The 27914-nt window shown below is 37.3% G+C and overlaps 1 protein-coding gene across 1 annotated transcript; it reads right to left on the minus strand.

The window, feature by feature from the left end:
* Positions 1-2809: 2809 nt before the first annotated feature.
* Positions 2810-27672, minus strand: LOC126976792 (protein unc-79 homolog). Its single transcript, XM_050825396.1, has 18 exons — positions 27253-27672; positions 25529-25648; positions 23785-23946; positions 22848-23018; positions 22172-22264; positions 20705-20890; positions 19976-20135; positions 19525-19597; positions 18512-18594; positions 17895-18026; positions 15767-15892; positions 14277-14398; positions 11884-12073; positions 9796-9895; positions 7473-7625; positions 6560-6662; positions 4854-4975; positions 2810-3697 (listed from the first exon to the last, which is right to left on the minus strand). Exons 1-18 carry the CDS (start codon positions 27398-27400, stop codon positions 3506-3508), a joined length of 2436 nt encoding a protein of 811 aa, XP_050681353.1. The 5' UTR covers positions 27401-27672; the 3' UTR covers positions 2810-3505.
* Positions 27673-27914: the final 242 nt, after the last annotated feature.

The raw sequence follows: 27914 nt of genomic DNA on the forward strand, positions 1-27914 counted from the left end.
TTAACTGACACTAAAGAGTAAAAAAAAATACGTATTAATAAAATACTCTATACCAATGTAAGTGTAATAGTAAGTACCTCCACATAGCTTCGTGTAGAACAAAACAACCCCAGCGGACAGACATGCGTTAATAATTGCAGTAAGTAAGCTCTTTACAATATTATATTTTATTTTGTTAAGGACTTGGCACCGACTTAAAATTTATCAATATGTATCACAACCAAATAATAGTATTTTATTAATATTAAACGTAAAGGTGTATTAAATTAAATATTTAGTTATTTGAAACTTTTCAGTTTTTGAAGTCGGTTTTTTTAAACAGTTTTTTTTTTAATGTTGAAAGATTCCAGTTCATTCAATCATTGACTTAGTCACCCAATTATACAGCACGTACATATTCGCTCAAAATTAAGTCTATATTATGACTTAATTAGTGCACCGATTTCGTTCATGTTTTGTGTATCGTCAGCAAATGCTATAACAATTACGTAGCTACATTTAATTCATAAATGCAAAATCCATAATGTATCCACGATTCATGCAATCGCATCGAAATATCAGCATCAAATTAATAAAATATGTATCGTGAGTACCCGTCATAATAATTATGTACTATGTGGAAGTTCCACGATTACTGTACAATTGGTTGTTTCTAGTGATCAAATTCAAATATTTTTATTCAAAATAGGATGCGACATCACTTATTGAAAGTCAAAAAACTAAAACCCACTCAAAATGAATGCCTCAGGCCTGAGAAGAATGGGCGCAACAAACTCAGCGGACGTTTTTTTCATCAAAAAATATGTTTACAAAGTAATATTGTACAATTAAACTTTTTATTTAATAGCCTGAGGACGATCGCTCCATTCCCAATCTATGGTATCATTAAGAAAGTCATTTATGTTATAGTAACCTTTACCACACAAACGTCTTATAACAATTCTTTTGAGTAACATAATTCTTTTGTATTAAACATTATTTGGAATCTTGTTGTAAAAGCATATACATCGCCCCACAAAATACATACAAACTCGACTTAGCCGAGTAGTAGTAGCATTATAAGCTTATGTCTGTTCCTGGTGTTAACATTATGGTTATGACAGTTTCTAGCAAATTCACTTATGTGCCTATGAACATACATTACATTATAAAGAATATATTGAGAAGAAACAGTCATGTTAATTTACTTGAATTTTGTTCTCAATAATTCTTTAGGATCTAGGTTATAAGTAGCGCGAATAGCCCTTTTCTGCAGCACAAATATTGTATTAATATCGGCAGCGTTACCCCATAGCAATGTACCATAGGACATAATACTATAAAGAAAGGAAATAACTTAAGTATACTAGTCGCGCCGCGGTATATATGTCAGATAATAGTCTAATCTATTTAACCGCGTATGCTGTAGAACTAAGTCTGTTCGCCAATCCTTCAATATGGGGGCCTCATTGTAATTTTGAATCCAGAGTAATTCCAAGAAATATAGCAGATTCCTCAGGTTTATCAACTCTCCATTTAACAAATTTTATACATTTCGTTTTCTTGCTATTTTACAATAGGTTATTAGCGCTAAGCCAGTACAAGATGTCAGATAGAATATCGTACACTTCGTCATACATAGTTTGGTTTCTTTTCACTTTGAAAATCAGTGAAGTGTCGTCCGCAAACAATACTACCTTATGGTTTTTCTCTATAAGATTAGGAAGATCATTTATATAGATAAGGAAGAGGAACGGTCCGAGATAGACCCTTGTGGTACCCCCATATTGAGAGGAGTTCCAGGAGATCTCCTGGTTTTCACACCGACCTTCTGAATTCTAATGTTTAAATATGAAATCAGAAGATGGAGCGCAGTTTCTTTTAAGCCATAGTGACGTGGATTCCTGACCAGCGTTGAATGTTGAACACAATCAAAAGCCTTAGATAAATCACAGAAGATGCCAAGTCCATTCTGCGTTTCCTCCCAGGCATCAAAAATATGATAAGCTCATCTTGATAAGCTCAACATCTGCATCCGTGGTGTAACGTCTAGTAAAGCCAAATTGTTTCAAATGAAGTAACTTATGAGAGTTAAAGTAAGTAAGCATTTGGCTTAAAATTATTGTTTCAAACATTTTACTAAGTATGAGCAAAATCGACACAGGAAGATAGTTATTCGGATCAGAAGAGCTTCCCGACTTAAATATTGGTGTAATTTTGCTATGTTTCAGAAGGTCAGGAAACACGCCATGATTAATACAATTTTTAAAGACTATTGCAAGATATGGTGCTATGACAACAATTATTGAACTTACTTTTTTTAACAGAAATGCCTCACATACCAGCAGATTTTTTCATGTCTAGAGATCTACAAGTTTTAATTATTTCTCCAGGGCTAACAAAACTAAAATTGAAATTTGTTGACATTCTCTAACATTTTCCAGAAGAAGTGACCCAGCAACACTGGTGGAGGAGACAAGAGTGTTTGTGATATAACCATCATCATCATTATTATTATTATAATCCATTTTTGTTTTGGCTTTCGACATTTGGCATGGGTCTGGCTAACTTTTATCACAGTAGTCGCTTTGTCACTTGTACTGGGCCTCTTGATGTTAAACTGTGCATAATATATCATTAAACCGCTTAATTAGTGCTGTGAAACAAACAACTTTCGTTAAGTAGACATACAATTTATAAGCCAATATGGTTTCCACTTGAGATTTACAAAATATAGGCGTGAATGTAATTACGTGCCTCACATCCATCTTAAATATAAAACTACACAATAAGAAGTATGACTATATTTTATTTCTAGAATAACAGAGAATACAGAAGCAAACTAAATTTAATTTGTTATATAATTTCTTATTAAATTTCCGATACCTGTTACGAAAAATGTCTATTATGGTGTGTGGGTGTGTTGTGTGTGTGTGTCTGTTTTTTTCTGAGTTAAACAATACTTTTACGTTTCATAAGACCGTGGTCATATTGATCTGGTATGTCGGGCTCAGTGTCAAGACCAATACCGACTAAATTCGCCTCTTCTTCTATCTCCCTAGTCCCCATCTATCGCCGCGAGACAAATGGCTGAAGAAATCTTCACAGGGGGAGAATTATGCCTTTGCTACCACCAATAAAAATAAGAATAACAATTTCTGCAGTGGCTTTTCTCGACCTCTATGCCCTACGCAATCTATGCTTGATTATCTTTGCATCGTATACACTCGTCGTATCCCAGGCTACTTCAGAAGTAAGCATTACTCTGATTAGGTGTTATTCTTGTACCTAGTGCCTGGTGCGGTTATGTATCGAGGGCAGTTAAAGAATATATGATGCGCATCTTCGATTGCGTCTATGCAGTTTGGCCAATCTGTAAATCCGCATGTTTTAATCTGTGGCAGTCACATCCAGGCAGGCCACATCCGTGGCCAAAGTTCATCTGGGTCAGGTAGTAGTTAATCTCTCCATGCTTGCAGCTAACCCATGGCGAAATTTCGGGTATCAGCTGGTGGGTCCAAGTCCCTTACTGGAAGTAGTCAAGCAATTTTGCCATCGTTGCAGACTCCTCTGTCATTGTGTGTTTGTGTGTGTGTGTGTCCGTGTACGTACAATGATGCAGAGTATCCACTCGGTTGAAGTTGAGCATAAGCCGCAGAAGGCGAGTCGCCTCGCTGCTTACAGTTGACACGTTGAGGGTGCAGCGCTGGATCTCCATCTGAGTAACATCATTACATAACCCTCTTTAATAAACTATTTCTTAGAACAAGTCGTCTAGTGAGAATGTATAGTATAACTATAATAATATATGTGTACATTATATACTTTATCTTATAATTTTTGTAGTTGTTAAATCCTATTTTGTTTTCTTCTCTTTGCGTATTTCTAACAGTATAAATATAAGTTGCATTTAATATATGTATGCGCGTATTAATATCCTATATTATGTTAATTTATTGCCTTATGTTAAATTATATGTAAATAAACACGTCTCCTACACCTGTAGGTTACCTGGAAGAGATCGCTGAATAGCGGTAAGGTCGCCTAATTATTGTGCTACCATAACAATGATATACAAATTGTAAATTTATGTATTTTTAGTGCAATAAAGTATTTTTATTTATTTATTCATACCCTCTCCATAAATTTTATTTTTCAACGACGATATCCTGTCTGAAAATTTTAAGTACAAAGCAATATTTCTGATATTGCCGCTTTAATTATACAAGGAAAAAAGTTGCTTTAAGACCGCTCTGTGGAGGAACTGCACACTCGCAAAATTGGTAACGACATATAATTATTATATATATTATGTAGTATTATTATGTATCATATTAGTAAAATAAATGAGAAACACGTCAGATATAAAAGATAATAATATTTATTTAATTCTATATAAATCAAATTATTTATATTCGTTTGCATATTCAACGAAGGCTACAATGGGTTTGTGATTACTAAAATAAGAAAAACAATAATTATGCTTTTTATATTGTTTAATATTTAGATTTTTTTTTCAATATATAATATTAGCACGATAAACCACTAACTAACTACAGACACTAACCTCACAATGTAAACCAAATAATTATTATTACGTAGCAATAATAACTATTAAATTAAAAATGACAATTACTACGTATTAATTTAATATACTAAACACAACGACACCACAGCGAAGAGCAGCAGATTGCATCTTCTCGCTCGGGTACACTCGAGTCCCGAGATCACCACACGCTCTAGCCTTTCACCTCAGAGCGTGACGAACGACCTACTATGGTACGCCAAAGAAGGTATCACTCCAATTAGAAATTTGAAAATTGTTTGAATCAAAAGAATATACAAACCCTTGAAAATTTTATAATGACCATCACCTGTTTAAGCAGTATGTCCAGCATTAGTATACAGCACGTCAAGTTCTGCGGCTTGTCATTCTCTATCTCTTTCTGGGTCGCGTTTGGCGAATCTGCTGCCTCATTTTCCTTCGGGCTGCTTTCTGCATAGAGATAAAAAGATATAAATGAGACCTTGTTCGAGTACATCGATCAGATTTTACAAATCATATTTACTCCTATCGTGATGTTAACTTTGTAACTATGCTTTACTCCATTTATCGCGGTTCTGTGCCAGATTCGACCAGGTCTTATTACAGGCATCCAGATCGTCACGCCATCGTTTCCGGAATCTGCCTCGACGTCTATGCCCGTCCTGAGGCACCCAATACGTGACGACCTGTGACCTGTGACCAATGGTCTGTGTGCATCCAGACTTACATGCCCAGCCCAGTTCCACCTTACTTATTTATTTATTAAAGCGCACCGCACCACCATATAATTGTCTCAATCTTATAAAAATTACAAATAATACTGCCTAATTACTCCTTAAAAATAGAATTGATACTATGGCTACAATAAAAACAAAATAATAAATGAAGGTATTTTGTTGAAAGAGTGGAAACGAAAAAACAAGAATAACTACTTATTTGACTAAAGCAGATACCAATTAAGTACCAGCTAAGTGTTTAAAAACACATTCTTTGAATCTGACGAGCGCACTACCGAATATATCAAGTTCTGAATTGCTATTGTTTAACTTTTTGTACTCGCGAAGAATTCGAGCGAGTGCTTGAACTCCCAGGTTGGTTTTTACAGAAAGAACTTGGAAGACCTTAGCGGTTTTTTCTCGCACATCAGCAAAGCGAGTTGTGGAGCGCAGTTTCATGTTTCTAATGCAATCTAAATAGAGAGTTATTTACATACGGCGGGTGTACGTCAAGCCACCCTGACAGTGCTCGAGGCGTGTCGAGCTAGTGTGTGCAGTGTTCATGTGCCGGAATGTTTTATTCAAACGCATGAGAGATAAAATATTAAAAGTTGCGTTATCGAGTATAAAAAATAATTGCTAGTGTCGTGACTGTAGATGCGACAACATTATTAATAGTTTTATTAAATTAACAGCAAGACTGATTAAAGTTTCCGAACTGCAGGACAAAGTCGAAGCAGAATGTATGTCAGTCTTAGTATATTTTACTTTTTGTTTATGGAAAAGGAGGATAAACGAGCGTACGTGTCACCTGATGTTAAGTGATCACCGCCGCCCACATTCTCTTGCAAAACCAGAGGAATCACGGGAGCGTTTCTGTCCTTTAAGGAAGATGTACGCGCTTTTTTTGAAGGTACCCATGTCGTATCGTCCCGGAAACACCGCAAAAGGAAGTTCATTCCAACATTCACAACTTTTTAGTACGTGGAAGAAAGCTCCTTGAAAACCGCACTGTGAAGGAACACCACACATCTAGACGGTGGGGATGATAACTTGTGGCGTATCGTGCGACGGTGGAATTCGAGGGTAGGAATCAGGTGAAACAGCTCTTCGGAATACTCCCCGTGATAACTGCGGTAGAAAACACACAATGAAGAGACGTCTCTACGCATCGCCAAGTGATCCAGCCGTTCACATAGCACTGTTTGTACTTGATATGTGTTAGTTTGTGTGTTTTACTTTTTGACTTTCATAAGTGTCATTTCCTTCACCCTCGTGAATAAATTGATTTTGATTTGGTTCGATTTGTGTGACCGACCTGAAGTTGGTTTGGATGTAGTCTCGGGCATGTTGATGACACAGTGACTGAACAGTTCGAACAGCTGGCTCAGGGGGATTTTCACTTCTAGGAAGGATATCGTCTGCCAAACAAAAATAATACATTTTATGAATGAAATGAATTTAAAATGAGATGAATGAATGAAATTTTTGTATTTGAAACGTATAGTACACATTAATATGCAAATAACTTACAATAAAACTTATAAAGGAGACGAACAATAAAAAACAAAATCTAAAATAATACTATCTATACGTTACAAAAATGGTCCCAACTCAGTATATTTGCTTATTTGCATATTGCAGCTTTGCATTATTATTGTTAATAATAGGTACTCAAAAATAAATTTCATGTGGAAAATTGCATACAATGTTAACTATTATTGCATTGCAAATAGCGTATGAAAAAAAATTACCAATCAGAACGCTCGACGTCTCTAACATTGCTAACTTCATTCATAATAATACCTAGATTAAACCGTTAACCCTTTACATTATTAACCCTTTACAATGTCTCTAAAACAAGGCCGTTAAATTGAAATAAAATATAGTTGATTGACAATCTACCGTTTAATTATAATATCACAAATTCACTAGTGAAATTGTACTATCACGGCTTTGAGAATATACCCTCGAGATACATAAATTGAAATTAGATATTGAAATTTCTTTAATTCTCGCCCATTAGTTGGGGTTCAGTAGACATATGAGTTACAAGAGGCTTGGTAGCTGAAGTATGATACAAATGGTCTAGTTGACCAGCTAACGTCAGGGCGACAAATTTGCGAGACGGTGTGCTCGCGCATCGTGAAAATTTACTCTGACATTTTTTTCTGCAAAATGAATGGCTGTGCTTATATTTAATTATAGTTCGAATTCATCCGCCAGATTACCTGAAACCACTCCAACACTGGCAACACAGTCTCCGGTCTGGGTTTGTCCGTCACTTTGAGGGTAGCAAAGTTGTAGAGATTCCTCTCGTCGACACCAGTCGTTCCATCCGGTTCCAATATCTTGGCAACAGGAACTTTTAACTCCATCAACTCCTGGAACATCGTATCGGAGAGTATTATTCACTACAATTCGAGAATTTTAATACAATACTCTCCATATTCAATAATAATTAATAATTGAAGTGAGAACTTCTTTAACCGCGTTCAGTTCTTTTTGATACGGGTAAAATCTTATAATCTCGCGTTACCGACTTGCTCGAGATTGGCGCACGCGATAACTTAATTAATTAAGTTACGCACTTTTTGGATGGGCGAGTTCGCGTCAACGAAATGCGTATAGCTGTATATCTGTAGCTATACAGCTGACGTATTGTGCAACATTAGTGCTGTGTATATCTTATAAGTGAAATTAAATGGATTTATTGAAAAGTTCAATGTTTGCATTGTTGAAATATTGTTTTTGTTTAAGATATTACATATTACTATTTATTAAATATAATATAAAATAAGTTTTAAAAATAAATTAAAAATAGTAATTTAATTGTTTTTAAGCATTAAGAAATTTCTAAATTTAATATTAAAGTTCTAAGTTTTCATTTCTATCTGCACTCGTTGAAATTATGAATGAAAATTTGTTTTTCTGAGAGATTAGATGACTCTTTAATGTAAAATAATTGTAATAGTTTACAAAGTGTTAAATTTTTATGTAATATAATGTAAAAAGTATTTTAACACCGACAAATAAAGTAATTCATGCGAAATTATTCCCTAACCATTCCGACATATTCATAAATGCACAACGTCAGGTTCAAGTTTGCACTTCTTCCGGCACTCCCGGAGTACACAACCCGATTTTTTTTCTTATACGTTTTAGTAGACAGTAATTCAATCAAAATGAGTTCGTCATGAAAATATCAAAACAAAGATTGGAAGATTCAAAACATTATAGTAGACTCGTTCCAGAGTTCGGCGAATCTACATCTCCTGATGATGCCTCGTGTAGAGGCGAAGAACGTGTCGAATTAATTGGTTTAAGACAAATCTTATCGAACTGAACACTTAAGATAACTCATAGCATTTCGACATTGTTTGAGATGGTCTCCGACTGGGCCAGTACTGGCACAAACAGTAGCATAATCCAGCGGTCTGCTTAAAATGTATACATACGTCTGGAGCGCTAGGGTCGGCACATACAAAAAGTAATACTATGGATTGCCTGATGGCTTATTTCAGGCGACCTTAGATTTCATCCACCAAAGTGGAGAGGAGAGGAGACGAGAGAAGATAAGCCACGAAGCTATCAGGTTATTTCCATCAGAGCCGAGAAGAGATGTGAGCTGTGTTTATAGCAACGCTTTTCAGTGTGTGAGGCGCGGGGAGTTGGCAGCGAGCATAAAGTAAAACAATAAAAATTTCTATAGACAAATGAGACAATATCTCCTCTCCTCTTCGCTTTATCCATTTCCACGTGAGTTGAGCCGTCGAAATAACGATATCTGATTGGTTATATAAATACATCTCCCCTCCTCTCCACTTTGGTGGATACCGGGCCTAACTGAGACAGTGACCAGTGTCGGCGGTGCATGGCGTGGCACTCAATAGTTTTGTCTCCCTAAGATTGCTTAGCAGCCGTGTAAATAATGTGTAGGTGCGTCGATCGAGCGCTTTAGTATGAAGTTAAAGCACTGTACTATTACTATACTGTGGTTCTGATCTGTGCCTGGAATATGTTTCGGCTTCAAATAATGACAAACACATCAGACACTATATAAGCCTCGGAGAGTGATATGATTGAGGTCATTTCACATTAGTAAGGCATGATGTATAAGATCATTGGGGCTAATTGTTAGTTTATAATGATATTATATTATATGTATATCTATAGCAAAATATTTTAAGTAGATCATAACATTGTGCTTCTTTTTAATTTTAACTTTTATAAAAACATGCGTATTTATCATTAAAAGCAATAAACAAATAGTATAGAGTAATAATAATAACCGTGGAGAACTTTAGTGGAGGCTTTTGTCCAGCAGTGGACGTCTTGCGGCTGATGATGATGATGAAATAAGTAACAGTTAGATAACTAATTGTATTTTCATAAATTGTTATAAAGCATACCTGTTTAATAATGTTGTGCACACCTTTAGGTATATAAATAGTGATTCTTATATATAATCTTATTCGTACATATGTAATTATATATCTAGTTGGTAAGCCTAAATCAATAAAATATAATCAGCTTAATAATTTGTAGAAGCACCTTTTCCGGGACGTCCGTGCATATTGCTTCCATCCACGCGGGCATGATGTAGTCCCATATTGACTGTGTGATGATGCCGTATGGAATTAAGCAGTATAACCTGGAGCAGATATGTGATAATAATTTAACGAAATGAATAATACTTAGAAACAAATAATAAATGTATTAGCTATTTTCTTACTTTTCGGCGCCTATTTCTGCCGTGAAGCAGTAACATGTAAGCATAACTGTCATAACTGTGTTTCGGTCTGAAAGACGCCGTAGCTAGTGAAATTAATCGGCAAATGAGACTGAACATCTTATTGGAGATTTTTTGTAGATGCACAGTGATCAAGGGCGGAACTTCGAGTCACAAGTATTTCAAGAAGTTTGCAAGATCTTGGGAATCCATAAAACCAGAACTACGCCATATCATCCACAGTCGGACGGGATGGTGGAGAGGTTTAACGAAACATTGGAGCGACATCTGGCAAAAGTAGTGGACAGTCATCAGGGTAACTGGGATGAGCACATTCCACTGTTTCTCATGACGTATAGAGCCGCAATACACGAGACGACTACGGTGACTCCTGCGTACGCCAATTTTGGAAGGGAATTGAGATTGCCAGCTCATTTACTCTCAGGTTGTCCACCGGATACTCCGAAAAGTATAACGGAATATGTGGATGAGTTACGGAATAAGATGATTGACATCTACGAGGAAATTAGAAGAACTGGGCTTAAGGCAAGTGAACGGATGAAGACGCGCTTCGATCGAAGAGCTAATGTTCCTAATTTTGAAGAAGGAACCCTGATTTGGTTACACAACCCCATAGGGCGAAAGGGGAAGTCTCCGAAGCTTCAACCAAGTTGGGAAGGAACAAAAAAAGTAATTACAAGGATAAATGATGTGACTCTCAGAATCTAGCGTACCCCTCGCAGTCCCCCGAAAATCGTACATGTCGATCGGGTGGCTAAGTACTACGGAAGCGACAATGATCGGGTCGATCATGTCTTAGGAGGGGGCAGTGTCGCGTAGCAACGCTTCGACGTATATGACGAGAGTTGTCAAACGTCATATCGTGCAGTAACGTACGAGTACATCACGAGAGTTGTCAAACTTCAAGACATTGATAATTTCAACAGCTTCGTCAGCAATACTCGTAGCTTTAGCGTAAAAGTGTTTACTTTATACGCTGTAGACCCAGTTTCGATACACCTACCAGTGTATGGAATTTTTTGGGTTTTGTAAAGTTAATGGAAATTTCTGGTAAGTTCAGGACCAAATCGAACAGAATAAAAGGGATGGAAAATGTGTAAGCAGGATAAAAATAGTTCAAAGAACTTTCTAGTACAATTTAAATTTAAAGAAGGAATGGGAGAATTATTTTGAAAATAGAACAGATCCGGGGGTATATAAGCCGTACTAAGCGTGGCCTACGGCTGTTCTAGTTCTGACTCGAAAGTTTAAAGAAGAAGAAGAAGAAAAGAAGAAGTAGTGAAAAATGGAAATGTTCAAAGAAGAAGAAGATAGAAGAGACTTAGTGTTCGGTGCGGTGTGACGCGTTGAAGGTACCGCCGCCCACAAGAGCTACAGCGGCAGACCGGCGAAGTGCAAATCATTAGAAAAAGTGAACGCAAATAAAGACTCCTCCCTATAAGCGGAGTATTATTTCCAATCCCTGACCCACTCTCGTGTCAATACTTTGAACATTACTGCCACAAAAGTAGGTGTTAATTTGAATGTTTTAATATTATCTATATAAGTGAATGTATACGTATATAGACCGCCACACGGACGTTTTATGACGAACTTTTAACAGGCGATTGGGAGACTAGCGCATCACGTCGACGTCTGACATTCCACAACTGCACGTTCTGCATAAAATTTCTTGCCTCACACAGCCACTTTGTGGAATCATGAATCATGAATGAAAGTGATTCCACAATCAATTCCGGCTGCTGTTTTCTTCAAGCGACACAACTTCGGCACTTTCAAGAAAAGAGCATACTCCCACCTTAAAGGCCGTGTCTATGGGCGTTTCCCTCGCGACTCTCTATCCTTGAGCCTCTTCCCGTTTGCCCTCGCTCATGTAAAAAAAAAATCACCTGTCGAGACCGTCCCGCAGGTGGCAGGCTCGCGAGGCCAGCGTGTCCCAGTGGCCAGCGTGGCGCGTGTGCTGCGGCGGGTGCGGCAGCAGGCACGACACCACTACTCGGCGACGGCTCTCGGCCAGCGCACGCACCCAGCCGCACACGTGCTCCCACTTCAGCTTCTCCACAGTCTGAGCCGTCTCCCCTGCACACATCACTATCGATTAGTACCTCGACGACCGAGCCTTGCACGGATTTTTAAGAAGGTACAAAACTTGAACAAAAAGAAACTAATAGGACATCTGGATTCGAACCGAGGTTTGCTGCTTTCCGGATCACCCAATGTCCCATCCAAATATTATAGTCTTGTATTTAGTGGCAAATTACCTTTGTATTCTAATATTACTGTAGCAGTTTTTAAATTGAAAACTACATTTTTTAAATTGAAACCTAGCTAGATCTATTTATCGTCCCCGAAATTTAGTATAAATTTTATGAAAATCGTTGAAGCCGTTTCCGAGATTTAGATTATATAGATATATTATAAAGATATAAGATAGTAAGAAGCCTTTATTCACTGACCATACTACATTTTAACTTATAACTTATAAGATTAAAAAATATCAATGTTCAGCAACCACTTTGTAGATAAGGTTGTATTTAGACATAGACCTCCCCGACTTTTATCCACTGATCTCTCTTCCGAGTTAGCCTTCTCCTTCCTGTTGGTAAATCGTCTTACGATCTTTTAATATGACGTCCTCTTTGTATTTCCCCATTTCTAAGGTACCACTCTAATACGTCCTTTAACCGAACTCATTATATGTCCAGTTTCTTCTCCATTGGAGTTTTCATATTTTTTGATGTTATTGTCATATTCTTTGTTGAGTGTATAATATATTTTCTTGATTTGATGATTATGATTAGTATTAAAATTTAACTTATTCTCAACTCACATATCACTAAATATCTGCTTTTCTGTTGTGAGTATAAAATCATATCATTCTTATCTCTACCATTCGGGGACACCCATGTCCACCTTCTTCACTTGCCTTTTTTAATGAAACTGTTCATAATTTTAAGATTTAGTGTAAAAGACAAATCTATCAGTCTTTGTCCATTGTCGTTTCTGTCACCACTACTGTAATCTCCTAAGATCTCTTGGACTTTGTTTGACTTGCAGCCTATCTTGGCATTAAAGTCGGCGATCAGTAGTATATTTTTGCTTTTGAAACAGCCCAATAAGGTCTTTATAGAATTTATCTTTTGCTAATTTTATATCTTGTTCTCTGGGTGCATGTACTTGTAGAATCGACGTTGGTTGTTTGGATTCTGATAGCTGCACAGTAAAGCCTTGCTATTCTGTCAGATATTCATCGGAAAGTAATTATTCAAGTGTCTTTTTATTCGCATTCCGTATATATATATTTATTACTATACTATATATATATATTTTTACCTATTTTTGACCATATAAATAAAAAATATATATTCCTTGTGTTCTCTTACTTCTTCCCCAATCCGTCTTACTTAAAAAATGCGAGACGGTACTTCCAGATAGCAATTATAAGGGTCAGGTGACCTATTCCATTCCAACTTATCCGTTTCAAAAGTGTGATTCCTCTGGTATCTAGAGAGGGTGGCTTTGACCACTTTCCACCATGTGATCCGTAAATTCATTTCATCTGTATCATAAAAAAATGAGGAAACGGCACAATGTGGGCATGTCGTTTAGACGCGGCTATGTCTTCTAAAATTCACCATAATTTATAGGCAAGATCTGGACTAGAATAAGTGTTAGTCTTCAGTTCGAAAAGATGACGTTTAGTCCAGCTTCACAACACGATCTTAGACAATCTCTTGAGACACTCTGTCGAATATCTTCACTCCTTAACCTTTACACAAAAATGAAGGTTTGTGACTCCTTGTTAAGAAACCCCCTTAACCCAACCAGGACTGGCGCAGGATAATGACCACGTAGCACTTTTTCAACCACTTGAGAAGCATATTTTGTGCTATGAGCGTACACTTAAGTCATTTTGCTTACTGCGAAATGTCGGGACATTATAGAAGTAACAAACCTAGCACAACGCGTTCCAAATTTTTATTCAAAATAATACAATTTGGAACGCGTTTAAGCTGTAACAACATTTATGGCTAACTATTCATATAAAACAGTACTAAGGCTGAGATCTAAAGAGCGTACTTAGACTTTGCTCAGACTTTACTCTGGTAAAACTTTGCCATTTGACATTTGAAATTATACTGAGCTTGAGAACTGTCTTAGCTTAAGACAGCCCCATGGTAAGGATAATGTTCGCGTTTGATCACACTAAGCTAAGTTTTACGTAAGTAAAGTCTAAATACGCTTTATAAATATCAGCCTTAGTGTGTAAGACATATGTTACCAGAGTACGAGAAAGATGTGACATGAAACCAATGGAACAGCACAGACAGAAGTCGACCCAGCAGCTCATCCGGCGTGTCCGGGTTCGGGGTACAAAGACCCACCATCAACCACACACCGTATCTAAACAAAAAGAACCTGTACATTTATATAATCTTAAAGATATATATCTCATATCTTAAAGACGCAAAGTTTGTAAGGTTTGGGTAATCTACGAAATTATATTAAATTGGTCGGCATGGTAGTAGTATCATCATATCAAATTTTTATTAAAAATATTTGTATTAAAAATAGGATATAGTATAACTTATTTATTATATTATTATGAGTCAAAAACTACCACCAATTCCAAAAAGTATGCCTCAGACCTGAGAAAAACTGATGCAAGAAACTCAGTTGGCTTTTTTTATGAAAACAATTGTAATATCATATACAATAAACATTTATAATTAAAGAGCCTGAGGGTCCATCCATTGCCAATCTGTGATAATAGTAAGCAAATCATTTATGTTATAATAACCTTTACCACAGAAAAGTTTATTAACAATTCTTTAAAATTTCTATGTATCCATAAGGTTTCCAGAGGGTTTTCCTTAATAAGTTTTCCTTTATATAATTTAATATTTTATGGCGACCCGGACGTCACCAAATGGCTCTACGGAAGACCAGCGATGTCTTTCACACCAGCAAACACATGCTGAGTTCGGAACCATTTTGCAACCTATTAATCTTAGATAATTTATGCGTCTAAGTGGTTAGATTATTAATTACCATATATTAATATGACGTTGTTATTGAATATTAACGAATATGGATGTATGAGCTCGAGCCATTTTTCTGTCCTAATAATTGACTAAGAAACGAAAAACCGGACGGTATAGAAATGTGACGCCATCTTGCCGTAACGAACTTACGGTTCCGTTACATTGTCATTGATAATGTTAGATATGTACATACTACATAGGCACATTACTGAATTTGCTATAAACTGTCATAACCATAGTAATACTACCAGGAACAAACATAAACTTATTATGCCTACTATTTGGTCAGGTCAAGTTAGTAAGTCTTTTGTGGAACGATAGAATATATGCATTTACAACATGGTCCCATGAAATGTGCAAAACAAATAAATATATTAAGAAATACAAAAGAATTGTTAAAAAACGTTTTTGTCGTAAAGGTTACTATAACTTAAATGACTTTCTTAATGATACCACAGATTGGGAATAGAGCGACCGCCCTAAGGCTATTAAATAATAAGTTATATTGTACGATATAACATTATAAGAAGACCGCTAAGTTTCTTGTGCCCGTTCTTCGCAGGTCTGAGGTATACTTTTTCGAATGGATGGTAGTTTTTGTCCTTCAGTGATAAGTGATAATCTTATCCTATTTTGAATACAAATATTTGAATATACATTCATAGATATAGGTATCTATCGTGTCTCTTTTTTAAGTAGTCTAAATTCTAAGCTCACATTAACATACCGTCCAAGAAGCTGTCGGTCCTCGACAGGAATAGGATCGGGAAGTTGAACGCTGAGCGGAGATTTGTTGAGCTCCATCGAACTGTCCGGGTCTTCCAAGTTGATCGGCTTGGCTTCTTTTAGGAGACTGGAATAAGGTAGGGTAAGGTAAGTAGGGTAGGTAGAATGATGAGCGGTGATCACCTAACTTCAGGTGGCCAATACGCTCGTTTGTCCTCCTTTTCCATAAAAAGTAATTTTACTATTGCTAATTTCCGTGTGTAAACAACGGATCAAACGAATTTTGCTCTGTTTCTTACTGTTAGTGCTACATTATAAGCTGGCTATTGTTTATTTAGTTAGTAGTTGAGTTGAGTTTTAGTTGAGTACATATAATAGAGTTAAGGCGAAGGGCATTTGTCGGAGTCCACAATAAAATTTTCAGATATTCTTTTTTAATTTACCGGAATATTTAATTTATAGATGGCTAACTGTTCCTGTTCTTTTTTCACACATCCAGTAATATAATTTTTAACACGTACATCAAACATTGAACTAACATTCGCTATCAATAGTTATAAAATATATTTTGATTCCACAGTGACAATATATCGTCAACTTTGTGTCATCCTATTAATATTATAAATGTGAAAGTTTGCATGTCTGGATGTATGTTTGAACATCTTTAACGCAAACACTACTGAATGGATTTTGATGAAACTTTGCAATAATATAGCTTACACACCAGAATAACATATAGGCTATAATTTATAAAAATATTGTGTGGATTATCTGTACATTAAAATAAAATTGGAGTGTCTGTTTGTAATATTGAAATAACCGTTTTTTACTAAATGTATATTATGAATACATATACGGTCATTTGAGATAGCGAGCAGACACGTTATCCGCCGCTTGCTGAGTTCTTATAACACACTTCCTAATAGTGCCACAAAAGACGTGTTGTGAAAAGAGACTCCTGAATTCTGATATTTACGTCAGCTGTCTCTCAAATGGTTTGTAGCCACCACGCCGGCTGTTGTGTCGGTTGCTGACTGTGCCTGATGATTGCCTCCACCAGGTTCGTCTGCATGTCGCTGTCCATCTGCCACGCGAGCGGCAGACGCGTGTGCAGCACGTGGTCGCCGCCACGTCGACTGTTGTGTCGGTTGCTGACTGTACCTGATGATTGCCTCCACCAGGTTCGTCTGCATGTCGCTGTCCATCTGCCACGCGAGCGGCAGACGCGTGTGCAGCACGTGGTCGCCGCCACGTCGACTGTTGTGTCGGTTGCTGACTGTACCTGATGATTGCCTCCACCAGGTTCGTCTGCATGTCGCTGTCCATCTGCCACGCGAGCGGCAGACGCGTGTGCAGCACGTGGTCGCCGCCACGTCGACTGTTGTGTCGGTTGCTGACTGTACCTGATGATTGCCTCCACCAGGTTCGTCTGCATGTCGCTGTCCATCTGCCACGCGAGCGGCAGACGCGTGTGCAGCACGTGGTCGCCGCCACGTCGACTGTTGTGTCGGTTGCTGACTGTACCTGATGATTGCCTCCACCAGGTTCGTCTGCATGTCGCTGTCCATCTGCCACGCGAGCGGCAGACGCGTGTGCAGCACGTGGTCGCCGCCACGTCGACTGTTGTGTCGGTTGCTGACTGTACCTGATGATTGCCTCCACCAGGTTCGTCTGCATGTCGCTGTCCATCTGCCACGCGAGCGGCAGACGCGTGTGCAGCACGTGGTCGCCGCCACGTCGACTGTTGTGTCGGTTGCTGACTGTACCTGATGATTGCCTCCACCAGGTTCGTCTGCATGTCGCTGTCCATCTGCCACGCGAGCGGCAGACGCGTGTGCAGCACGTGGTCGCCGCCACGTCGACTGTTGTGTCGGTTGCTGACTGTACCTGATGATTGCCTCCACCAGGTTCGTCTGCATGTCGCTGTCCATCTGCCACGCGAGCGGCAGACGCGTGTGCAGCACGTGGTCGCCGCCACGTCGACTGTTGTGTCGGTTGCTGACTGTACCTGATGATTGCCTCCACCAGGTTCGTCTGCATGTCGCTGTCCATCTGCCACGCGAGCGGCAGACGCGTGTGCAGCACGTGGTCGCCGCCACGTCGACTGTTGTGTCGGTTGCTGACTGTACCTGATGATTGCCTCCACCAGGTTCGTCTGCATGTCGCTGTCCATCTGCCACGCGAGCGGCAGACGCGTGTGCAGCACGTGGTCGCCGCCACGTCGACTGTTGTGTCGGTTGCCGTGACATTGCTGGCAGTATCTGACAAAAAAAAGGAACGAAGATAGAAAAAGAAGAACAAATTTTATGACCACAAATAACGTAAACCACAAATTACATTAGCACAACTTTATACAGAAAGACGTATTTCCGAAATAACCAGACCAAAACCAAACTCAGGTAATCTTTTTTAGTTTTGTTCAAGAGGAAGCTATCCCGCTCACAGTCACGCGTGGCGAGTGTACCGAGTGTACCTGCTAAAACATCAGTCTTCGCACCGACGCCCTATTAATAAGTAGCACATACAAATAATAGTATTTTATTAATATTAAAGGTATTAGGTATTAGGTTTGCATAAGAAGTGTACTAAATTAAATCTTTATTAAGTTATCTTATAATTTTTAGTTTTTGAAGCCGTTCTTTTATATTTAGTGTTTCAATTGAAATGTCGACAGTAGACTACTCCCATACGCTTGCGCTTTGTGAGGCGTGCAATATTTGAATGTAAACAAAACACGAAAACTTACCGTATTGGATGGTTCCCGTTATAGCTGGCGCATTCGTTTGAGAAGCAAATGGAGTACGCGGCCTTGTCGGTCGACCTGCAGTTCTGAAATAAAACGGTTAATCGTATAATTATAATAAATTAATTAAACGGATGAATAAATTTTTCTAGAGAGAAGAACACCTTTAATTATGTAAGATACATAATTACATATACAGGGTTATAAAAAACCTATCTATATCTACCTATACTATACCTTAAGGCGTATATATATTGGTATCAAGTAGTGAGTACACGTAAATATCGATTTTCATGAACCAAACACATTAAAAAAAAGTTAAAAAAAAAGAGGAACAACGTACCCAATCATAAAAATTGGAACGCCTCTGCCTGCGGCCATTTTCATTTTTACCCGCCCACACGCCCATTTCATTCATATTTACCAAAATTTTGTATCATAAAATATTTAATTTAATATTAAATCAGCTGCAGCAGCTTGCTAAGCATCTCTCAGCCGCAGGTTTTGCTCGACGTGACCGCAACTGACTTATACATTTAGTGCAACGTTTCACGAGATTTTTTTTTATGGAATTGGAGGACAAACTAGCGTACGGGTCACCTGTTGTTAAGTGATCACCGGCGCCCACAATCTCTTGTAACACCAGAGGAATCACAGGAGCGTTGCCGGCCTAAGAGGAAGGTATACGCGCTTTTTTTGAAGGTACCCATGTCGTATCGTCGTGGAAACACCGCACAAGGAAGTTCATTCCACAGCTTTGTAGTACGTGGAAGAAAGCTCCTTGAAAACCGCACTGTGGCGGACCACCACACATCCAGATGGTGGGGATGATATCCTAACTTATGGCGTGTCGTGCGAAGGTGGAATCAATCATATTTTGAATAAACATATTTAAAGTTGATGAAATAAAGAACGATGAGAATCATTGTATGTAATAGATATAAAAGAAACTATAGAATCACAATTTGATAGAAATGTAGCGATTTGTGCATTAAAATAGTTTAATTGCAATTTACCTTATTCTCGCACACCATGGACACCTGTTGTTGTGGATGCAGGATATCGAAGAACCTCTGATTTGGATGTTCACTGAAACGAGTGATGAAACTTAACTGATTTTATTATTATTTTTCACTGCACAGTATTATAAAGGACAAGAAGATTACAGTACACGCTAGTGTGCTATATTTTACTTTTAATTTAATTATGTAAAGGAAACAAATAGTAGTATAATAATAAATAAAAACAAAACTAACACTTTCACCAGTGAAGTAACCAAAAGTAATACAACTGAACAGAATTCTGAGCGGCACTGCATTGTAATTAAATAGTAGTAATGCAGTTGTAATAACTTACTGCTCGTTTCGTTCCTTATACTAAAAAAAAAAAAAATTTCCAACCCAACCCAAACTCAACGATTTTAAGCTTTTCTCATCAAGATCTTTCCAACGAATGTTAGTAACTCACCGATGTATCTCGTTGGCACACTCAATGCAGAGGTAGAGCGGAGGCGGAGTGTCAGAGGCAAAGGTGACACTGATGCAATGATCGTAGCAGACTTTAGCTGCCTCCGCGCTGCCCGCGTTGGGGCACATGTCCCGCTGACACAGGAACGGAACCAGCTCGTCTAGAAGTTAACGTATGACTTATAAGATAATAAAGCCCCTAAAAATGTCCCCAATAAGGGCTCTAAGACAAAAATATGCCAACTTAATGAGGCATCTCTGGGTTGTAGTAACGCAACAAATTTTTAATAACTGTATCAGTTAAATATTGTAATGTAAAGTATATGCATCCAGATCTAAACTTCCTGTACCCCTAACTCAGAACACTTTACTTTTAAATCATAGTCCCATAGTATTAATTTTAAAATGGTTTGTATTGTGTTTCTATCTATTAGGCACCCACCCTTGAACATTGGTCGAGGCGGATATAAACCAGCAATCTCTTGTACGGGTTGACGGTGGCTCAATCGGTGGTGACGCTGCATGATTTTTATTAAATAATTAAATTATCAGACTCCATCTACTAGCTACTCAGTACATCTCTACCTCTTATAGCAATTGGCGGCATATCTGTTACTGCACGCTACTCATCTTCTCATCCTACATTACAAGTATGTTATAAGAGGTAATAAATCTCACTCTACTATATAAAATAATGTCACAGAATAGGCACTAATTTAATTGTACTCACTGGAGAATTTGCAGAGAAGTCCCTTCCTGTCGAAAAGTTTCGCGTCGAATGGCGGCCAGTAGTAGAACAAAAGTTTGGCAGCGGATAGACGGGCACCGCAGGTTCCGTACGCGATTACGCATAGTACGTCCTTGACCACCGAGTGCTTCAGAGACATCAATGACTCCAGCAACTGGCAGTGGTGTGCTGGATGATGTAAATTGAATAATTTTATTGTTAATTACGTTCATTTAGCTGACATGTACGGAGCGGCTCAAGTTTCCAATACTAGTCCGTTGTAGCTCATATAGAAAAAACCTGCCTGAAGATTGAATATAAATTTAATAAAGTTTTTTTGGAATAACATCTCTACCATAAAACTTTTAACGATATTTTTAGTACAGGCTATTTTAAAATTGTATATAGTTTTATTTTCAGCTATAATATACAATAGTACGACAATCGTAAACAAAAACGTGCTCTAATATAATGTCACAATGCACATAATTAAGAGGTACATGATCTGCCATACAACTTTATCTAAAAGACAATAATTATCTGTTGAAAAAACAAAAAAAAAACACTTTTTCTGTCATTTGCACAGCCTTCTCTCCGTTTATATCATCCATTTTTAGGGATCCATATTATATTCGAGTAATAGGTTGGATCTCGTCTAGGAGCACTGGGTATTAAAGCACATCTAGAGAGGTAGGGACACACAGAACATTCTTTTATGTTATTTGGTTTAGTTCTCGTGACAGGCTTCGTCATGTTCGTTTTAATGTCACTGCTTGTGGCGGCAACGTGGAGCGGGTCGTTCCCATCCCTAAAATTTGGTCGAGGAAGGCGATGCCTGGTCCATGCGTCATGCTCGGAAACGGGTGCTGCTTGTGTTGGCAGGATGATACCAGAAACTCTGCTTCATGTTTTTAAAACGAAATTTATTATATTTTTTACAATCGCTAATAAAATGCTCACAAATTACCTTTAATTATTTACGGTGTACAATGTATTATTTTACATTTACATTTTTGACTTACTCGTGTAAGGCATTACTTTTAAGTATCGATGTCTTTGTTGCATCACTACACAATATATTGTAGTTGAAATGGTTTGTAAGGCGATGAAGCTATAAATGTTGATTTAAAAGATTGGCAATGTATTTCTTGCTACTTTTTCTGGTTAAAACTCAACCTTTTGCGAAGTGGCGATAAATGTAAAAGAAAAGAAAACTGTAAAAGGTCATTTCCTTGACCTAAGTGAACTATGTGATTTTGATTTGATTTGAATAAGTGGGCCGGGTGGCGGGATAATTGGTGATCTATGGATGTAACGGACAATATGAAAGTTCATATCACCAATTATTAATACTAAAAGATCAAATAAAAACTTTAGTCACATTATTATTAATTTGCGCAAGGGCGGAGTGCTCATCTAGAACATCCTCCTCTGCTGAATGACATAAAAGGGGCAAATCAGATGACTGACCTGGATTGCTTGAGTGTTGGAAGACCATCATGATTACGGCTCCGACCGACTGCGAGGCTTCGCTCTCCTCCTCCATACCGGCGTACCGACGTGCTAACAAACAAATAATTACAATTATCATTACTTAACATTATCATTATTTCATCAAACTCTTAAAATGTATCATTACAATTTAGGGCAATAAGAAGATCAAACGAAATTCAGTGGTCACTTAGAAGAGAAGACTAAAAAGCCTCTAAAATGGTTGGTGTACTTCACTACAAGCCACCGCCTGCAAGATGAGTACCGGCAAAGTGAAAACTTGAACATTAACGTTGTGCATGTTTGAATTTTTATATATGGTTATCCGTAACCATTCCAAAATATTCTACCAACCATAATTTCGCACGAATTGCTTTATTTATCAGTATAAAATACTAGCATTTATGTGGTTAAATATAATATTCTTTAATTGCGCTATCGTACACAAAAATGACGATTTATATTACATAAAAAATTTAACACTTGATAAGTATTATAATTATATACATTAAATGTTTATCTTTCAGAAAAATCGAATACGAATTCTCGATCAGGTCACGTGTTCTGGCGCGAGTTTAACATTTTATACCCATCCCAAGAAAAGTGCTCAAAAACGCTAAAGAAGTTTTCAAAAACAGAAGTCTCTCCAACTTACTGATAGTAAACGGCAATATATAATAGCACAACAGATGCAGTATATCCTGGTGAAGGGAAGCCGGCAGCACGGCCACGCAGTACGCCACGAGGTACGGCAGATTGTCAATCATGTCATACTCCAAGAACGGCATCAGACATCCCAAGCATTGGAGCACCGCTTGACCGAATGCTGTAGGTAAGACGTAGGATATATATAACATAGCTATATTATTACTTCCTTAAAATGGTAGTTGATGATCCTGTTATTGGAAACTGTGCTACACTTATTCTGAAATTAAAGTTATATAATATATTTAAGAATTTATTTATTTCTGAAATGGTTAATAATGTGTGGTTAGTAGTGGGTAATAGTAAAACAAAAAACCTTTTTCACATTCACTTGGTGATTTTCTTCCTTGGTGAGACCTTGTGACTTGCCTATTTGTGGGGGGGGATGCATAAATTAGATAAGGCAATTTAAGCGCTTATTCTGACGCCCTTCTCCCCTTGGTTAGATCTCATGACTTGCCTATTGGTTGGGGGGGAGATGCATAAATTAGATGAAGCAATTTTAGCGCTTTTTCTGACGTCCTTCTAGCCTTGGTGAGCTTGCATCGTGATCTTGTGATATTTTTCTCAAACACCTCGCCCGTCACACAATATTGTCACGTGAAATTTATCAACATAATATGTATTTTTATGTACCATGATAAGTTTTAAGAAATGAGTATATCTGTGCTTGTTTGCATTGGCTTTATTTAAAAAGAAAAACAATTGAAAAACAACGTTACCCTTATTAATTAAGACATATATTATAAAGTGTATATTGTATAGCTATATTAACATACTAGCATCTGTATCAGACTTACAAAGAGAAATATCTATCTTATCCTAAGTATTCACCGGAATAATATACAGCCAACAAAAAAAACTAATATTGCCATGTTGATAGATACCTTGAATGCCATACTGCAAGTGAGGTGCCGAGTCTACAAGCTGTGATATAGCATTAAAAAGTCCCTTATAGTCCAAATTGGGGTAGAGATTCATACGTTCTGCGTCGTTGTCAGCATCTCTTATCATTTCCAATGGCGATTTTGGTACATCCTTCAGAACACCTGTAATTGATCATAACATCGGCAAAAGTTTAACAAATTTCACGGTGATTTCTTCAAGATCCAAACGAAACGGTGATCTTCGATTGTAATATGTACAATTAAAAGTTGAACAATAATTGTTCAAAAATGCTTGTCCTAAGGAGCCATACTGCCGTACTCTATATTACAATAATTGCTATTGTTGATACATATATGTGAATAAAATACAATAAAAATACATAAATTACAGATAAAAGCATGTGGAGCAATCATAAGGCGACCACAGGATCCTCGAAAACAACTAAATAAGTGTATTTTTTATGATAAGGTATGAGACGAGAAGGACGTTCAGCTGACGGTAGTTGATACGCCCTGCCCATTACAATGCAATGCCGCTCAGGATTCTTGAAAAACCCAAAAATTCTGAGCGGCACTACAACTGCGCTCGTTACCTTGAGACATAAGATGTTAAGTCTCATTTGTCCATTACTGCTTCACGGCAGAAATAGGCGCCGTTGTGGTACCCATAGTCTAGCCGACATCCTGTGCAAAGGAGAGGCTCCTTGTACAGGATGTACAGTACTGGTAGAAAGTATATCAAAGCAATACTTCGTAGACCTGACAGAAAAATATAATGTTATGGATTATGCGCAGTACTTATTTGCATATTCTACCTCATAGTTAATAAAAGGAGTTCTACGACAAGAGTGAAAATGCATAAATACTCCGGTACTTTCAATCAAATCATCTCAAATCTTACTTATATCCGGACGAATATTGTAAAGGATAAAAATATTATGCAGTATGTCAATAGTCATCGAAAGCAGTATGGCCACGGTAATGTTATCATACACTATTTTGTAACATTCTTCTAATTCTTTTAAATTCATACAGTTTTTCATTATTGCAAGGTTTTTTTCCTTACAATTTAATACATTTTCACACACACACACACAGACATCCTGTTTGTATAATATTTTTCTTTTGTTTCATTTTCGTTTTTGGTACTGTTAATTTTAATTGATATGGAAGAGCGTGGCCTTCTGGCACAGGTGTTCCTCACTTAATAGAAGGTCACATCCACTATTATGTTTGTACCATTTTTCTTACTGAAATAAATATTTTTCTTTTTTCATAAATAAACTTCCGTGAACAATTTCAAGTCTTCACTGTTTTATTTTATTGTTAGGTATTTACCATCTTGATCCTACAAGTAATGGGCATTAAAATGGGCAAAAAATAGATGAAATTTTAAATGCTCTACGCGAACAGCTCTATCACTGTTGACGTACCACGGGGTATATGCCGCTTTAGGTATAAATACCAAGGTCAGGGCCGAGTTAGAATACTGTATGATATCATTACCGTGGCATGGGAAAATCTTAAAGCTCTACCCAACTATAGTGCGACAATATCGTGCGCGACTGTCCCAGGGGGAGACAGACGGCGGCGGGGAGCGGGTTACGGCAGTCTCACGCGTTGCCCTATAGTACCCCGACCCCGGCACCCGCTGTCACTCCATGGGATGGGACCCCATGAGTGAAATTGTCGGACTATAGCCCATATTGCAACATAATATTTATATAACCATAATAATACTTACTGAGTAATGTCTGAGAGAAATATTTGACAGTATTAGCAATATCAATGCCCGATGGTAAAGGCTGAATATTGTGCATCAAACGTAGTTGACAGTCGTACAGACTTCGGATCTTTGCAGTGACTGCAACATTATTTATGTTAAATCAGTAGGAGTACAAAGAAATAAATCTATAACATGAAAATACTACCTTTTTATCTAACTAGTAACTACTTTTGTTTATTAATGAAGAAATGTATTACTAAATAAAAATGAAATATCAAATTAATTGTTTATTTAAATAAAATACATAGGATCTTACACATAATTACATATTATACAGCTTAAAGTATAACAATGTATGTAGTTTTTGAAGAATGTGTATTGGTTTTATTTATGGTGGGAAATTTTGACAAAACTTTTAAGCCCCTTTTTTGATAGAACTAATGGTTGCTTAATTTTTAGTAAAGTAATATAACAAAACTTTCAGGGGGTTTTATTAAAAAAAAACGATTCAAAATAGCAATTTGTTAGCTATGAAAAAGTATGTTTCTTTTGTACACAATTTAATTAAAATATTACATATGTATTAGAGCAATATTTTATTGTTGGTTGTTGTAAATCTACACAGATTATAGTTTCTAAAATTGTATATACTGGGTATACAATGTTAGGAAGAACTCTGTTTTATTATAAGTGTCACTGGTGCGAAGGTTAATGCCCTTGCCTCTCATAATACCTTTCCTTGATTCTCTTATGGTGAACAAAAACAGTGTTAGGAAGCCTACACACCTACAACAAATTTCAAAGGTTGTAAAAGTTGACCATCTTAAGTAGAATCAGGAGTCACACACAAAATAGGGGCATAGTAGATATTGAGTTTACGGAAAATAGCATGTGAATACCTTTACATTTAACACTGTAATATTATAGGGCATAAGTTATAGTAAAAATAAATAATAAATTTGATAAAAATATATATTATTCATTGTCAAGTCACATACAATTTGATACTGTTAACAGTACTTGAACAGCAATTCTAACTCAGTATTTGAGCCCTAAAGGGAAAAACATTTCACTCGCAGCTACAGAAATACAGAAAAAAATACATTAAACATAAACAGGGAGACAGACAGAAACAACACACACCAGACAGAGGTCAAGACTGACATTGGAGGAATGATCAGCGATAATCAGCACAAAACATGCCGGTTTACAGATTCAGAAGAGACTATCAGGGTTACATAATACTCTAACATCTATTAAACAATGAAGACTAAAATATTACTTCTCTCATTTGTTCTGTTATGTAATGCTAGTGATAAATGTGCTTAATAGACTAAATAACCTTACAAAGCATTAAGTGGTCACTCTAGCAAATTGTATTGCACTTTAGTTAAAATCATAGTGACCATCGGTATTCTATGTTGTATACAAATATATTATATATTTAATTTCTAGAAGCAATATATTACTTCTCAAAGCAATATATTTTCTCTCAAGTTTATCTAATAAAATAATGAAAAAACTTCAAACTTTATATAAATAATAAAGAATATTTAAAATGAAAGTTTTATTTAATACTTGAATCTAACTGGTAGATAATGAATGAACATCAGGGAGATGGAAGCCACTAATCTAGGTTGAAAGTGGTGGAAGTAAGGGAAACAACGAAGGACCCACGGGCGAAGCATAGCGTGCCACAGAAACTTGTGCAACACCCAACATCAACTCTCAAACGAGATCACCTTTCTGATTCAGTGGCTCCGACATAAGCTGCATGTTATCGGATTGCTGCACGCTCATTAGTAACACAAAAAAGCTTTCACTACGTAAAACCGCTGTTACGAACCAATTCTGAAAAATGAAATGCGTTAATGGACATGCAGGCGGCATTAAGTTACAGCGCTAAGCGTTATTTATTAGTCTTACAGGCCGCTGCCCTGGTTCCCATGTTTATAAGTTGTATCTTGAAGCTGCCCTGCATTTGAATGTCCCTCGCGGTCGCGTCGGACGGAAGCAAGGAATCGATAAATCCAATACAGGTTGGAACTAACTGTAGAGTTCGTCTGGGAGAAAGAGATGAGTCCTAAACCTAGATTTGCTTTTCTCTTCACATTATTGATCTCATCCTCATCTCATTTCGTAATTGGCGCGCGCATCGCAACGTGATCAGAAAATTGAAATTCAAAACATAAACATACGGCCTTGGCACCAACAGCTGTCGTCTCATGTTTCTCATGTGTCAAATCAAATGTCAAATTGTCACAGTTGACCAAAGATTAATCAAAGTATGGATCTGTCATTTTTAAAACTATGTAGTGTGAGTTATGACTTACGGTACACAGACGGGTTCGCTAACTATGGACCTGATGAGAAATCGAAAGATGTATGTTTCATTCAATCGAGT

Source organism: Leptidea sinapis, chromosome 2 (genome assembly GCF_905404315.1).
Source record: "Leptidea sinapis chromosome 2, ilLepSina1.1, whole genome shotgun sequence".
Taxonomy (NCBI): Eukaryota; Metazoa; Arthropoda; class Insecta; order Lepidoptera; family Pieridae; genus Leptidea; species Leptidea sinapis.